Source organism: Cherax quadricarinatus, chromosome 10, assembly GCF_038502225.1.
Source record: "Cherax quadricarinatus isolate ZL_2023a chromosome 10, ASM3850222v1, whole genome shotgun sequence".
NCBI classification, from domain to species: Eukaryota; Metazoa; Arthropoda; class Malacostraca; order Decapoda; family Parastacidae; genus Cherax; species Cherax quadricarinatus.
The window spans coordinates 46,275,447-46,293,123 of record NC_091301.1 but is presented as its reverse complement, the minus strand read 5'-3'; the positions used below and the strand labels follow the sequence as shown (position 1 = coordinate 46,293,123).

Below are 17,677 nucleotides of genomic sequence, written 5' to 3'. Positions count from 1 at the left end.
TATTTGTCTGTCTGTCAAGGTCCCTGTCTATCGGTCTAGCTCTCTGTCTCAGAAAGAGCCACAAGACTGCGTCATCAGGAAAGTAGGATGGAAGGAATGATGACACACAACCATTTACCTAGGATAACTACATGACACAACTGCCTGCTAATACTTTGCAGAAAACTGCTCAGAGAAGGTGTTTTGTCTTTGCACATAAAAAAAAAGTCCACAAAAATGCACACACACTGGTTTTATGTGTGAGGAGTGTAAAACACCATTGTGTATGACACCATGTTTTATGTGTGAGAGTGTAAAACACCATTGTGTATGACACCATGTTTTATGTGTGAGAGTGTAAAACACCATTGTGTATGACACCATGTTTTATGTGTGAGGAGTGTAAAACACCATTGTGTATGACACCATGTTTTATGTGTGAGGAGTGTAAAACACCATTGTGTATGACACCATGTTTCATGTGTGAGAGTGTAAAACACCACTGTGTATGACACCATCTTTCAAAGAGTTCCACAAGCTGCAGAACTTCTAGGAATATGTCCAGTGACTATACATTGGTATATATATTATAGAACAATAGTAATAAACAATTTTTTGTATTGTTTGTTTTTGTAAACAAGTTTTGTAAACAATATATTGATAATTATGTTTGTGTGCTTATTGTGTTGTATACAACAAGTGTATATATGTACATTGCACCTTACTTTGGTCTCATAGGCCACTTAAGTTATGTGGAAAAAATAAAATAGTGAAAAAAACAACAAACCTTCAAATACAAGTAAACTAAAGTTTACCTGGTGAGCGGCAGTCGCCGCTGTTGCCATACACGGCTCATTTTCTGCAAACTTCACAACTCTATATCTCGGTAAGTACTGATGGCAAAAATTTTTTTTTTGGACTAAAACACTCAGAAAAATAGTCTTAACATTTTCATAAGAAAAAAATAATTTTTTTTTCTAATATTTGGCGACATAGAATGACAGTTTCAGAGAGGGGCCTGAAACAGTCAAAGGGTTAATAACTGTATTCCTCTGTACTTCTCTGTATCATGTTCAAATTAATAAATAAATAAATAAATAAATAAATTCAATGTTTTAGAAAATTCAGATTATTAAAACTTACCAGATAAGTTAGTAGTGACTGAAGGAATACCCATAACAGTACATTCAGCTGGTGTGTAGCCCCATGGCTCATAGTATGAAGGAAAGACACCTAGGTGGCACCCACGCACAAACTCTTCATAGTCCATACCAAACAAGGGATTTGTCACAGAAAGGAATTCAGGATGAAAGATCACCTGGCAAAGGAATACTGTACTTAGTGTGTGTCATTATTATTATTATAACACAAATGTCATTTCCTACTAAGACAGCATAATTGAAGGAAGGAAAAAAATCATAACTTGCTTCCTTGCCGTCTTTGCAGGAATGCATGCATCTCATGCTGCAATGACAGCCACTGAACTATAAAAGCCCCACCCAATTCTTATGTATAGGCCTGACTGTAACTACATCAACAGCACACACATGTACATAATTTATTACTAGTGACTTCCTTAGCTATCAAACTTTGAAGCTAAGTCTCTGGGTCCATTATGTGCCTCATTTTCATTTTACTAGTGGCCACAAGAAGGGTATGAAGGTTTACCTGGAATCTACCTGGAAGTTGTTCCAGGGGTCAACACCTCCACGGCCCACCCACCCTTGAAGACTAGAACCTGGCTACCTGGTTTCTGTGAATCCCTTCCTAAAAATTATCAACCTAACATTTTAACCCATTTCTTTGTCCCTCATGTAGATCTGCATCATTAAGGCTAGTGTCACTTATGATGATCAGTGTTAATTATAGCACTTCAAATATGCAGAGTGGAAAATTTTGGCTTAGACATGAGAAAATGAGTCTGTACTGGGAGTGTGCATAGTATAAAACAAAATTCTAACCCCGGGCAGTGGATGACAGGAAGAGAGGAATTTTCAAGGGTAATTTTCATGGTTTTATTGGATATTTCTTAGTGTTAATTAACAAGAGAGAAGACAATGTTGAAATGGAAAAGTTTTTGGTCAGAAGAGGCCTGAAATGGGTGATTTCCCTGAGGAAGGGTCGGTGTTCCCCCATTTTACTTCCTTTTCTGAGGTCTGATTCAATTATCTGGACGACCTAAGCCATTAGCAATCATTCTTGGTTATATTTCATTAGATGAGAAGAAGGTAAAACTTTAATTATTTGTGTAAATTCAAAATGAAGGGCAAACATTATATAGAGTGGATATTAAATATGGATATGGTGGATATGGACAGAGTGGATATTAAAATGGTATAAAATACCAACAGGTTGTTAGGTAAGACACACATGCAACAGTTAGGTATCTTTATTTCGAAACGTTTTGCCTACACAGTAGGATTCTTCAGTAAAGTACAGAAAAGTTGATAGAAGAGACGTGAAGACGATGTAATCAGTCCATCACCCTTGAAGTTTTGAGGTGGTCAGTCCCTCAGTCTGGAGAAGATTATCATTCCATAGTCTGAAACAATATGGAGTCGGACAACTTGGACAACTTCTACTAGTGAAAATGGCTGGATTTGAGAGGGACGTGACCTCCCAACGACTACATTCTTACCTCTACTAGTGACCTTCATCTCGCCTCCTGGCGGTATATAAGGCTCCATCCTGTCACCTGAACTCCATATTGTTTCAGACTATGGAACGATACTCTTCTCCAGACTGAAGGACTGACCACCTCAAAACTTCAAGGGTGATGGACTGATCACATCGTCTTCATGTCTCTTCAATCAACTTTTCTGTACTCGACTGAAGAAGTCTGTGTAGGCGAAACGTTTCGAAATGAAGATATCTAACTGTTACATATGTGCCTTACCTAACAACCTGTCGGTATTTTATACCATTTTAATAATGGTTCCATGTTGCCCGGCCACTGACCAAGTTCCCCTCTTAACTTGGGGACTCACAACAGGAGGATTACTATGAATCCTCTTGTTCTCCTCCGTTTATCACCGTATCTCCAGCTTAGCAACCCTAAGCTCTTCTTTCAGCTGCTGGTAAAGTTGCTCAAGAGAGGGCATTCTGGTTCAGATTCACAGAGAGCACACAAACAGGTCTTCACAGAGCTAAGTACACATCACCACTGAGCAGGCCAGGCAGCCAACGCTAGGCAGGTCCCCCTTAAACCCAAAACCAGACCCACAAACGAAAACACCTGCCCAACCCACTTTCCACTCCACCCACCCAATACTGCATCAGGCCAGGTGGCCAACGCTAGGCAGGTCCCCCTTAAACTCAAAACCAGACCTACAAACGAAAACCCCTGCCCAACCCACTTTCCACTCCACCCATGGAATAAGCACGTTCAACGTCACCACTGAGTAAGGTCACCGTCACCACTGAGCGAGGTCACCGTCACCTCTTGAGCGAGGTCACCGTCACTTTGATTAGGTCTCCCCTCATTCTTCATCTTACAAGTGAATGTAGTTTAAGAGTCTTCAATCGTTCTTTGAACGGAAGATTTCTATTGCTATGTATTAATTTGGCCATTCTATGCTGCATGTTTTCTAGCGAATTTATATCCATTCTGTAATATGGAGACTGGAACTGAGCTGTGTAATCTAGGTGAGGCCTTACTAATGATGTATAAAGCTGTAAAATAACCGAAAGCAGGTCTGACGATCCAAGGAATGTCTATGAACAACATCGCAATTCACACAAACGTTTAATCAACTACAGAAACTCAAGACTTATTGCCAGAGAAGACAACACTCAATACCAAGGAATCCTGGAATCATCGCTTATCTCTATGACCAACAACTTCAACGAGAACAATGACCTCTATAACATAGCTGAACCACTTGCCAAGAAACTTCTTCATCGCTTTCCCAAATAAGAACATAGGAATGGAGGAACACTGCAGAAGGTCTTCTTACATACTTATCCAATCTCCCTTCCCAGCTACTCAAGAATTTACTCTATAATCCCACTCGGTAGATCATCACATGCAACATTCTCCACCTGACCCATCATTCTGAACCTGACTATAAATACTCACGTACCTTCCACCCCAGGTAGATCTGTTTGTGACTTGAAAAAGCCCACTGTGTGGGCGAAATGTTGTCAATAAAGGATCACATTATACTGCATATGTGTTTATATTTCCATTGTGTCGGTATTTTATACCATTTATTTCCACTGCAAAATAACCGCTGGACTTTTGTTGCTTACACTTCTAGACATAAATCCCAGTAATCTGCTTGCTTTGTTACATATGCTTAAGCACTGCTGTCTTAGTTTAACCCCTTGGCTGTCGCAACCCCCAATCCTGAGGTGTCTCATGGTGTTGCAAAATTTCAAAAAAAAACAAAATTATTATTTTTCTTATGAAATGATAGAGAATCTTCTCCCGATTGTAATGACACCCCAAAAAAAAATTGATGGAAAACTGATGGAATTACGCTCTAGCAAAGTTAGCGACCTCAGCAATATTTACAAATCGGCGATTTTGCCCACTTTGAGCCCTATTTTCGGCTAATTCCATTGTGCCAGTTGACCAAATTCATAGCTACTTCTTCAGAACTCCATTTTTTCTATCGATTGAGTACAAGAAACTGCCCATTTACTGATTTCAACTACCCAAGAACATGGTCAGAAATTTGCAATTTGGCCAATTTGACGAATATTAAAAAATATGAAAATTTCAAAATGAGATCTAGAATGAACAATGCAGACATTCCTGGCTCTAAAATAACATTTTCTTTGTTCATCAGTCATGTCTCCAGGCCCCTCTGATATTACTCTTGCTTTCTATTTTGAATTTTTATTCGAACAAAAAATATACGATTTACTGTTATGCAGACAACTGCAATATTGTAATAATTGTATAAATAATATCAACCAATTCATGACTGCACATTAGAATGGCTAGTTGGACATTTATTGGACAATGACATCATTTGTTTACTCATAAACATCGGCAAAAATCAAATATTTCCCCTACTTTGAGCTCCATTTCAAGGTCCTTTTCTTAGCAAAACCAATCAAAATCACCTCTATTTCTATAATATGTTTTCCATTCTATTAAATGCGACTATGAAAACGAGAATATAACCATAAAAATCATACGAAAATACACTTCAAAGTTGGCGTTTTAATCCAAAAACACGGTCGGAGTTTTTTTTTTCTCATTATGCACTGCGTGCTCCAGGAATTTTTTTATATGGTGCACACTGACCACATAGACCTATTCTCTCACACTTGGGCCTACCAGCTTTCTCCTGCTTGATTTGAAGCCGCTAGAATTTATGAGTATACACCTACCATCCGAATTACGACCGAGTTCGGTTCCAAGAAACCGGTCGTAAGTCGAACTTTACTACTGAATATCAACAAAACATTTTTGTAATGACTTTATTTTATTGTTTTATTTTGGTATTTCATGTTTTACTTCACTTTTTATGTTGTTAGTACTGTATTTTATACTGTAAGGTTTAGGATAAACACTGTGTACAACACAAATAGTTGTTTATTTCCCAGAAATTTGGCATAAAAAACACGGTCGTAAGTCGAGCAGGTCATAAGTCGGATGGTAGGTGTATATATGTCAAACACGTTACCTCGTAAGACGTATATATATGACCAAAACAGTCAAAGGGTTAATATATGCTAGATGATGTACATGATGTAACCGTAACCAGTCTACTGTACAACCAAATAATAAACAAACTCATCAATTATAATTCCCATGATTATTTAGATTCCTAAGAAACAAAATATTATTTTATTTCTTATTTAACATTTTTATTAAAGAAATGGAGAAATTAGCTTTCATGCAACTTGTGAACATATATTCTGATCAGCTCTAAATCTTCAACACTGATATCTAACTGCATTCAAAACTTATGCCACATTCTATGCTATAACTTTTACATGGAATAAGGTACCCTGGGCTAGGCTTAGGCAATAGTACATGAGATACCTTTCTAGTACAGTCTAGCAGCTAAAATGCATCTAGACTGCCTCTGCCATTTTAGTCACCCTCTATGACATGCATGGTTTACTATGGCATAAATATTCACTATATAAAATTTCTTCATTACCTTAACTCGATCATGGGGGTCATTGAAGAGACGACACCTACGAAGAGCAGAAAGCACTGGATCTGTTTTATCATCACAAACGTTGTGTGTGGTGATAGGAGGTAGAGACTTTCTTTCTGCAGCATAGATACAACGCTTTAACCTCACCGTCTCTTCTTTTAAGAGCAGTTCATCGGTGTCTGGAAGACGTCCTCTGTTTTGTAAAAATACATTAATTTTAAATCCCAAAAATAAGAAAATAAACCATACTTCAAATCTCCACTTAACACTAGCAATGTGAAATGTGTTCCTTAGCTATACCAACTGCTAAACTTTTTATACCTTATTATCAGTATTTTCCCAAGAAACATGTTTTTAATATTTTTTAAACATTTTAAAACTAAATTATGCATAAGAAAATATACTGCAGCATACAGTAATTTATAAATGCTCCTTATAAATAATGTACAAAATATTTTTGCTTCAGCTCTGAATTTTGCATTCTATGATGTACTTAACTTACAAGATACTGGACATAATATTGAAAATTTTACAATTTACAGAATGAGTAAGCCCCAATAATTAACCCTTCCGGGGTGGGTCCCGTAGTTTTACAGCTTTCAAGCGCAGGTTGGCCCCATTGTTCTACTCCATGAGCTCAGCTCATTCAGATAAGCTGTGAGCAGTAAATTTGGGCCTAGATGTGAATGGGTCTATGTAAAAAAATCCTACAGCAAGCAGTGCACAATGGGGAAAAAATTGCAACCATGTTTTTGGTTTAAAACAGCAACTTGGAACTGTATTTTCCTATGGATTTTTATAGTTATATTTTCAGTTTCTTGGTCTCATTGATAGAATGGAAGTTATATTACAGAAATAGAGATGATTTTGATTGGTTTCAGGACTGAAAGTAGATTGAAATTGAGCTGAAAGCACAGGAAATGTTCATAAAAATGGTCTAATGTGTGTCCAAAAATGTGCTAACATTATTTATACATTACAATAATGCTGTAGTCTGCATAATAATAATTTTCTATTTTTTATATGAATAAAAATTCAAAATAGAAAGCAAATGTAATATAGGAAAGGCCTGAGGATGTGACTGATGAACAGAGGAAATGTTGTTTAACCCTTAAATGGTCCAAACGTATATATACGTTTTTTCAACATCTGAAAGTATGTAAAAAAATGTAGATCTTTTTTTTGTTTGTTTTATATGTGAAAACGTGTTAAAAAAACTTTTATCTACATTTTTTTTTGTTATATTTGAAAATATGTAAAAAAAAAGTAGATCTACTTTTGTAGCACTACGAATTTGAACGTCAATCTGTTTGGACCGTTTAAGGGTTAAGTGCCAGGAAAGTCTACATTGTTTATTCTGGACCTAATTTTGAAACTGGCAATTTTTTAATGTTTTGTGAAATTGGCCAAAATTACCACTTTCTGATCACTTTATTGGGTAGTTGAAATGGGTAAATAGGTAGTTTCTTGTACTCAATCGATAGAATAGAAGGAATACTAGTGAAACAGTTATGAGTTTTGTCAACTGGAACAAAGGAATTGGCCAAAAATAAGGCTCAAAGTGGGCGAAATCGCCGATGCATAAATAATACCGCCAACTTTGTTAGAGCATAATTCCGTAAGCTTTCCATCAAATTTTGTACTTTTGGTTTCATTATCCTCAGAAAAAGTCTCCTATGTAAGCTGAAACAAGCACTATATAAATGAGTCACGATGTTTTTTATAATTATATCCTCGGTTTCTTGGTCTCACTTGACTGAATGGAGGATCTATTACAGAAATGGAAATGATTTTGATTGGTTTCAGGACTGAAAGTAGTTTAAAATAGAGCTGACAGTGGAAATATTCAATTTTTGCCGATATTCCAAAGTACACAAATTACGTCACTCATCTAGTACGCATCCAACTGGTTGGTCTAATATGCATTCACAAATGTGTTGACATTTACACAATTATTACAGTAATGCAATAGTCTGCATCAGAGTAAATCTTCTATTTTGTGTGAATAAAAATTCCAAATGGAAAACAAGCAAAATACAGCCTCTCCTCACTTAGTGATGTATTCGTTTACCGACGCCTCGGACTTACGACAGGCTCTCTGACTAGTATGCAAACCTAAATAATGTATATTTGAGCTGACTTCCTCTATTCTTTTTATTTCAATGTACAGTACACTATTGTATAAACATTTAAAAATATACCAGAAATGTTATAAATGGTGCAAAAGTGACATTAAAACAATATCAACGATCGTTGACACAAACCCACTACCATTATAGTATGTTCCTCACTTAGTGATGAATTCATTTACCGACATGGTCTTAGGAACAGAACTCCCTAGTTAAGTGAGGAGAGGCTGTATAGGAAGCCTGGAGACATAGCTAATGAACAGAGGAAATGTTTTTTTCAGTACCAGGAATGTTTATGTTCTTTATTTGGACACTATTTTTAAATTGGGAACTTTTTAATTTCATGTGAAACTGGCCAAATAACCAATGTCTGATCAATTCATCAGGTAGTTAAAACAGAAAAAATGCGCAGTTTCTTGTACTCATTCAATAGAATAGAAGGAATACTAGTGAAATAGCTACAAGTTTGATTGATGATTTTCAACCATAGCAAGGTGAAAAAGAAAAAGACATCAGTTCTCCTCTAGCTGCTAGCAAGGCACCAAACACCATGGCCAAATGTAAACCCACTGAACCTTCTTCACACTTCCTCCAATGTAATATTTATACTATGTTGAAACCTACTCCTCTTAACCCTTTCAGGGTCCGTCCCGTAGATCAACGGCTTCACGTTGAGTGTCCAAACCGTAGATCTACACCAAAATTCTAGCGCCGTCAAATTTAGCGTGAAAATGCTCATAGGCCTACATGTGAGAGAACGGGTCTGCGTGGTGGGTGTGCGCCATAAACAAAAAATCTAGGTGCCCGCATAGCATTGTGGGAACGCTGGCTCAGTTACCCTTGTTCACCATGCCTCGTCGCAAGTCAGCTCTCACTCCACGGAAAATTGGGACTCTCCTCTTCCTATCTGATAGTTCTGACACTGATGGAAGTGGAAATGAAGACGAATTCTACGGCTTTGATCAGTTAGTGACCGAAAAGAATGACCAGGATATCGATAATAGTGCAGAAAACCCTGACAATCCTCAACCTTCTACCTCTGGTGTGGGCACTCGTGACTCACGGTCAGTTGTTCCTCATCGCAAGAGAAAACTAATATTTTCGCGTGGCCAGGCCTCTGACTTCAGTAATGATGATGATAGTGACGTGAACTGTGATTTTATTGCGCTCGACGATCATTCCAGTAGTGATAGTGAGGAATCATATTCACCAGTGAAGCGTCGGTATGTTCGCCACTGCATGCGCTCGGGTAGTGTACCCTATGCTGTGCCCAGGGGATGGAGTACATCCCGAAGTACATCCCGGAGTACATCCCGTGGCCCAACACCAGTTTTAGGTAGTGATAGTGAGGATGATGTGGCTACACTTGGCATGGATAGACCACAGGCATCAGTGGATGGTGTTAGTGGTGATGGTAGTGGCACCGCCATGCGTGACTCACCAGGCCACACTGGGACCCATGCTGCTGACTCGTCAGTTCAAGAACAAAGCGGAGTGCCAGCCACCAGCCCACCACAACCACCCACACAACCAGCCTATGATGTCCAGTATCCACCAACAAACCGTATGTGGGATTGGCAGCAAAATCCCAATTTTGTTCCCAAGCCTCACAACCTTGATGACTCTCAAAGTGGAATTCTACCTACTTGTCCCCTTGGAACCACGGCCAATGAACTGGAATTCTTTGAATTATTCTTTGACCAGCCATTGATGGAAATTATTGTCAGGGAAAGTAATAAGTATTTTGAGTACACCATGGCAAATACGATCTTATCACCACAGTCAAGACTACACAGGTGGAAAGAGATGACTGTTGCAGAAATGTATTTGCTTTTTGCAACAATAATGCTTATGCCTCACGTCTATAAGCATAATATAAAAGCATACTGGTCCACAGATCGGCTAATTTCTACCCCGGTCTTCAGTGAAATAATACCAGTGAACAGGTTTATCTTACTCTTACGTATGTTGCACTTCTCTGACAAAACCAGGCCTGACAGAAGTGACAGGTTATACAAGATTAGAAATGTTTTCATGTATCTCAAACAAAAGTTCAGCATATACTTTTATCCATTCAAGAATCTTGTAATTGACGAGTCTTTGATTTTGTTCAAAGGTAGACTGTCATTCAAGCAGTATATACCGAGCAAGAGGAAACGCTTTCGTATAAAACTGTTTGTACTCTGTGATTGTGACAGTGGCCTGGTGTTGGATATTGTTGTATACACGGGTAGTAAAACAATGAAAGATACCAAGATGTTATTGGGTATCTCAGGTGACGTAGTGAGAAACATGATGGCACCTTATCTTGGTAAGGGGCATACATTATATACCGATAACTGGTACACAAGCCCATTACTCAGTGATTTCATGCAAGTGAACAAGACAGATGTGTGTGGGACAGTGCGTTCTAATCGTAAACATATGCCCAGGCTCAACGCAGGTGCTCGTGGTGATGACGTGCAGGTGTTTACCCAATGACATCATGGCATTACAGTGGCATGACAAACGAGATGTCACATTGTTGACAACCATTCACCGTAATGAAATGCAAGACAGTGGCAAAGTTGATCGAGTGACTAATGAACGTATTCGAAAACCAGTGACAGTGATTGATTATACACAAAACATGCGCTTGGTTGACAAATGTGACATGCAGATTGGTTTTGGTGACTGTGTTCGTAAGAGTTACAAGTGGTACATGAAACTTTTCTTCCATCTCATGGACATTTCAATGCTCAATGCATATAATATGTACCAAATAAAGACTGGCAACAGGCCACCGTATGGTGAATTTTGTTTGTCTGTTGTCAGACAACTCATAATGAAGTACCAGGTAACAACACCTGCTATACAACACGGTCCTCGAATTCCTCAGGATATACCCAAGCGTTTGAGGAGGGAAGGTGATCATTTCATAATACAACTTCCTTCAACTCAGAAGAAATTTGCTCAAAAGAGATGCATCGTCTGTGCACAAACAAAACGATGGCAACAAAGACGCAAAGACACTCGGTTTATGTGTGAGGAATTTAAGGTGCCTCTGTGCATGGTGCCTTGTTTCAAGGAGTTCCACAAGCTCCAGCAGTTCTAAAACCATGTCCAGTGATTGTAAATATGTAAATATATGATAGAACATTAGTATTATACAAGATTTGTGCATGTTTATTGTAATAAACAACAGTGGTAAAAATAATATGATAATAACTTTAGTGCAGTTAATGTGTTCAATACAGTGAGTTTATATATATACATTATATACAGTATTGGTCTCTCAGGCCCCAAATGTTAGTAGGAATAGAAAAAAATTGGAAAAGAAAAGAAAAAACAACAAAAACCGCAAAATAATGTAATGCGCGTATGTAGAATTCGTCGATGTTGCCACCACCACATCATTTTCGCCAAACTTCTTGGCACTGTATCTCGGTAAGTACTGATCAGAATTTTTTTTTGTCTTATTACCTTCACAAAAATATGCTCTTTAATTCTGTAAGAAAAAATAATTTTTTTTTTTTTCAAAATTTCTTGGACACTGGAGCACCACTTCAGATTTTGGCCTTGGACCCTGAAGGGGTTAATATCACTTTCATTCCATCCATCCATTAAATTTTAAGCTACCATCAGCTGTAATTTTATATATCTCTTTGTCAGCTGGTCATGCTTCATCCTTACTCCATAAACAAACCATCTCAACATTTCGCTCTTAATTACAGCGGAACCTCGGTTTTCATTTGCCCTAGTTTTTGTCGAATCCGTTTTTCAATGATTTTTTTCTTCAAAATTTTATCCCTGTTTTTGTTCATCACCTCAGTTTTCGTAGAGTTGACAGTGGTCTGCCATACCAAATGTGTCTGCCTGCCCACACCCACACCAAGCATCCCATCCATTGTTTTTTGTACTTGTTTATTGAGTGTGACTGGTAAATAAGCCACCATGGGGGCCAAAGAAAGTTCTGAGTGCCAGCCTTTTGATAAAGAAGGTTAGAAACACAATAGAATTCAAGAAAGAACTTGTAGCAAAGTACGAAAGTGGAAAGAGTTGCAAACTTTTGTGGAGAAATATCACTACCACCCTCTACAAAGGTAGAGGGTAGTAGTGATTGTGGTAGAGGGTGGTAGTGAGGGTGGTTGAGGGTGGTAGAGATGCTGGTAGAGGGTGGTAGTGATGGTGGTAGAGGGTGGTGGTAAAGATAACCTCTCCTCCCTCTCCCCTCCTCGCTGTCTTCTATATGCTAACAAGAGTCTTCAATAAAGGTAAAAGTGATGTTAAAAGTTCATTTATCTATTTCATTAGTCCTTTATATTTACTTCTCATTGTTTTCTGTATGTAAAACTATAGTTGTTCTTAAAAAAATATATATTTTTTGTTAATACTTTTGGGTGTCTGGAACAGATTAATTGGATTTACATTATTTCTTATGGGAAATATTGCTTCAGTTTTCGTCGAATTTGATCTTTGTCAGACTTTCTGGAATGAATTAATGACAATGACCGAGATTCCACTGTATACTTTTCTTGTCATACCTAATGTAATGCATAATTCACATTGCACACTGGTCTCAGACCCAACATTTCCACTACCTTCAATCTACTCAATATAAATATGTGCATACCTCACAAAGGTTAGTGAAGGAGTTTGGGAGGGTGTGTAAAGGTAGAAGTGAACACAGATAAGAGAAAGGTGATGAGGTTATCAAACAATTTAGATAATGAAAAATTGGGTATCACATTGGAGGGGGGGAGTATGGAAGAAGTGAATGTTGTCAGAAATTTCGGAGTTGATTTGTCAGCAGATGGGTTTACGAAAGATGAGGTTAACCATAGAAGTGATGAAGGAAAAAAGGTGAGTGGTGCGTTGAGGCATCTGTGGAGAAAAAAAAAAAAACGTCATCCATGGAGGCAGCGAAGGGAATGTATGAGAGTATAGTGGTACCAACACTCTTATATGGGTGTATGGGTGTGAAGCATGGGTTATAAATGCTGCAGCAAGGAGGAGGCTGGAGGCAGTGGAGATGTTGTGTCTATGGGCAACGTAGGTTTTTATATATTATGCAGAGAATTCATAGTGTGGAAATTAGGAGGTGTAGAGTTACTAAAAGTATTAGTCAGAGGGTTGAAAAGGGGTTGTTTAGGTGGTTTGGTCATTTAGAGAGACTGGAACAAAGTTGAATGACTTGGAGTGCATATAAATTTGTTGGGGAAGGAAGGCAGAGTAGGGCTTGGACTTCCAGCAAGTTTGTGTGAGCATGTTAGATAAGAGTGAATGGAGAAAATGGATTTTGGGACCTGACAAGCTGTTGGAGTGTGAGCAAGATATTTTGTGAAGGTATTCAGGGAAACCAGTTAGCTGGACTTGAGTACTGGAAATGGGAAGTACAATGCTTGCACTTTAAAGGAGGGGTCTGGGATATTGGTAGTTTGGAGGGACACTTAAACTGCTATACCTGAGCACCTCTGCAAAGACAGTGATTATGTATGAGTGATGGTGAAAAATGTTGAATGATAGTGAGTGTGTTGAATGATGAAAGTTTTTTCTTTCATTCTGGGTTTTTTCTTCCTTTTTGGGGTTTTCCTTTCTTTTTGGGTCAGGGGGTGTGTAGACCAAGTGTTTACAGTGAAACATATAGGTGAACAGTATTTAGATAAGGGTAAAGAGGCATTTATGAATTTGGAAAAGGCATATGACAGGGTGGACAGGCGGCAATGTGGCAGATGTTGCAAATGTATGGAATAGGAGGTACGTTGCTGAAAGCAGTGAAGAGTATTAACGAGGACAGTGAGGCTCGGGTTAGAGTATGTAGGAGAGAGAACGATTATTTCCCTGTAAAAGTAAACCTTAGACAGAGATGTGTGATGTCACCATAGTTGTTCAATATATTTATAAATGGGGTTGTACGAGAGAAGTGAATGCTTGTGTGTTAGCAAGAGGTATGGGGTTAAAAGATAAAGAATCAAGCACAAAGAGGGAGTTGTCACAGTTGCTCTCTGCTCATAACACTGCTTTTGGGAGATTCTGAAGAGAAGTTGCAGAGGTTGGTGGATGAGTTTGTTAGGGTATGTAAAGAAGGAAATTAAAAGTGAATATAGGAAATATAGTGATGAGGATAACAGAAAATTTAGGTAACAAAAGATTGGATATAAGATTGGAGGGAGAGAGCATGGAGGAGGCGAATGTATTCAGATATCTGGGAGTGAACGTGTCAGCAGATGGGTCAATGAAAGATGAGGTGAATCATGTAACTGATGAGTGGAAAAAGGCGAGTGGTGCACTGAGGAATCTGTGGAAGCAACGGACATTATCCATGGAAGCAAAGAGGGGGAATGTGTGAGAGCATAGCTATACCAACATTCTTCTATGGGTGTGAGGTATGGGTGGTGAATCCTGCAACAAGGAGGCAGTGGAGATGTCGTGTTTGAGGGCAATATGTGGTGTTAACGTAATGCAGAGAACCCGTAGCTTATAAATTAGGAGGTACGGAATTATGAAAACTATTGTCCAAAGGGTTGAGGAGGGGTTGTTGAGGTAGTTCAGACATGTAGAGAGGATGGAACAATAAGAATGACTTGGAGGGAAGGCAGGGTAGGGGTGAGCCTAGGAAAGGTTGGAGGGAAGGGGCCTACCTGGAGGGCATTCCAGGGATCAACGCCCCCGCAGCCCAGTCCACGACCAGGCGCCCCAGTGGATCAGGGCCTGATCAACCATGCTATTACTGCTGACCGCACATAGTCCAACGTAAAAACCACAGCCTGGCTGATCCGGCACCGACTTAACCCTCTCACTGTCAGTGTCGTATACAGTGGGACCTCAAATTTCGAACTTAATTGGTTCCAGGAGCTATTTCTAAATTCGAAAAGTCTGAAAATCGAAGCATTATTTCCCATAAGAGATAATGGAAATACAATCCGTTCCAGAAACCCAAAAATATTCACAAAAAAAATACATTTTATAGAGATTAATTACAGTTTTACATAAACGCAACAAATACTATAGTGTTCAGTTATTATATTATATTATCACACTGGCAGATTCCCACCAAGGCAGGGTGGCCAGAAAAAGAAAAACTTTCACCATCATTCACTCCATCACTGTCTTGCCAGAAGGGTGCTTTACACTACAGTTTTTAAACTGCAACATTAATACCCCTCCTTCAGAGTACAGGCACTGTACTTCCCATCTCCATGACTCAAGTCCAGCCTGCCGGTTTCCCTGAACCCCTTCATAAATGTTACTTTGCTCACACTCCAACAGCACGTCAAGTATTAAAAACCACTTGTCTCCATTCACTCCTATCAAACACGCTCACGCATGCCTGCAGGAAGTCCAAGCCCCTCGCACACAAAACCTCCTTTACCCCCTCCCTCCAACCTTTCCTAGGCCGACACCTACCCCGCCTTCCTTCCACTACAGACTGATACACTCTTGAAGTCATTCTGTTTCGCTCCATTCTCTTTACATATCCGAACCACCTTAACAACCCTTCCTCAGCCCTCTGGACAACAGTTTTGGCAATCCTGCACCTCCTCCTAACTTCCAAACTACGAATTCTTTGCATTATATTCACACCACACATTGCCCTCAGACATGACATCTCCACTGCCTCCAGCCTTCTCCTCGCTGCAACATTCATCACCCATGCTTCACACCCATATAAGAGCGTTGGTAAAACTATACTCTCATACATTCCCCTCTTTGCCTCCAAGGACAAAGTTCTTTGTCTCCACAGACTCCTAAGTGCACCACTCACCCTTTTCCCCTCATAAATTCTATGATTCACCTCATCTTTCATAGACCCATCCGCTGACACGTCCACTCCCAAATATCTGAATACATTCACCTCCTCCATACTCTCTCCCTCCAATCTGATATCCAATCTTTCATCACCTAATCTTTTTGTTATCCTCATAACCTTACTCTTTCCTGTATTCACTTTTAATTTTCTTCTTTTGCATACCCTACCAAATTCATCCACCAATGTCTGCAACTTCTCTTCAGAATCTCCCAAGAGCACAGTGTCATCAGCAAAGAGCAACTGTGACAACTCTCACTTTATGTGTGATTCTTTATCTTTTAACTCCACGCCTCTTGCCAAGACCCTCGCATTTAATTCTCTTACAACCCCATCTATAAATATATTAAACAACCACGGTGACATCACACAAACTTGTCTAAGGCCTACTTTAATGGGAAATAATTTCTCTCTTTCCTACATACTCTAACTTGAGCCTCACTATCCTCGTAAAAACTCTTCACTGCTTTCAGTAACCTACCTCCTACACCATACACCTGCAACATCTGCCACATTGCCCCCCTATCCACCCTGTCATACGCCTTTTCCAAATCCATAAATGCCTTATCTGTATATAAATATAAAATAACATTTTTACTTACCTTTATTGAAGATTGGTGATGGCATCTGGAGGAGGAGAGAGGGAGTTGGGGTTAGTGTTGGAAGGAGAATCCCCCTCCATGAGGACTTCAGGTAAAGCCCTCTCTGGGGTTACTTCCCTTCTCTGTCTTTTAATGCCACTAGGACCAGCTAGAGAGTCACTGGACCCCTGTCTCACAAAATAACTGTCCACAGTCCTCTGTTTCTGGCGCCTCTTTTAACATTTCCCAAAAATGGGACATGGTTCTGTCACTGAACTTGTTGCAAAGATGGCTTGTTTCAGCTTGCTCAGGGTGGTACTTCTCCACAAATATTTGGACATCATTCCACTTCTGTATTATTTCCTTCTTCACATCTATGGTGTTTCTCACTTTCTTTACCACAGGGGTACCACTAGCAAGTTTCTTTGGGTCCATGGTAGCTTATTTCACAGTTCCACAAGCACTAAACACAATGAAATAATCGTAAAATGTTTGAACGAGAGCGCAGGTTAGTGTTCACTCAAGCATAAACAAAGCCAGACTGGCTCATGGTGCCTGTGGAGGGACGCGGACAGAGCGAGCTGGCGGACAAGTCTGGTACCCGGTGGTCCAAAAATAGGGGCGCGTTCGATAATTGGGACAAAGTTGGTTCGAAAAAAAGGGTTCTATTTTTGAAGCGTTCGATATGTGATACGTTCGAATTTTGAGGTTCCACTGTATATACATCTTACGAGCCAGTGTTTCTCACGTATTAATATGCCAAAATTCTACCGCCTTCAAATCTGGAGGGAGAAAGCTGGTAGGCCCACATGTGAGAGAAAGGGTCTGTGTGGTCAGTGTGCACAGTATAAAAAAAATTCTGCAGCATGCAGTATATGAGGAAAAAAAAAACTCCGACGGTGCTTTTGGATTAAAACACAAATTTTGAGGTGTATTATCTTATAGTATTTATGGGTGTATTCTCGTTTTCTTGGTCTCATTTAACTCTTTCAGGGTCCGTGCCGTAGATCTACGACTTTATGTTCAGGGTCCAAACCATAGATCTATGCCATGAGCTCAGCTCACTCTGATAAGCTGTGA

The 17,677-nt window shown here is 39.3% G+C and overlaps 1 protein-coding gene across 1 annotated transcript in view; it reads right to left on the bottom strand.

Annotated features, from left to right (window-relative positions):
* Glys (glycogen [starch] synthase) overlaps positions 1-17,677 on the bottom strand; it is a gene marked incomplete at its 5' end in the record, with an annotated part of 231,668 nt that overhangs the window by 152,168 nt on the left and 61,823 nt on the right. The window contains 2 exon segments of the mRNA XM_070083807.1: positions 1,123-1,297; positions 6,102-6,294. Coding sequence (XP_069939908.1) covers positions 1,123-1,297; positions 6,102-6,294 — 368 coding nt within the window.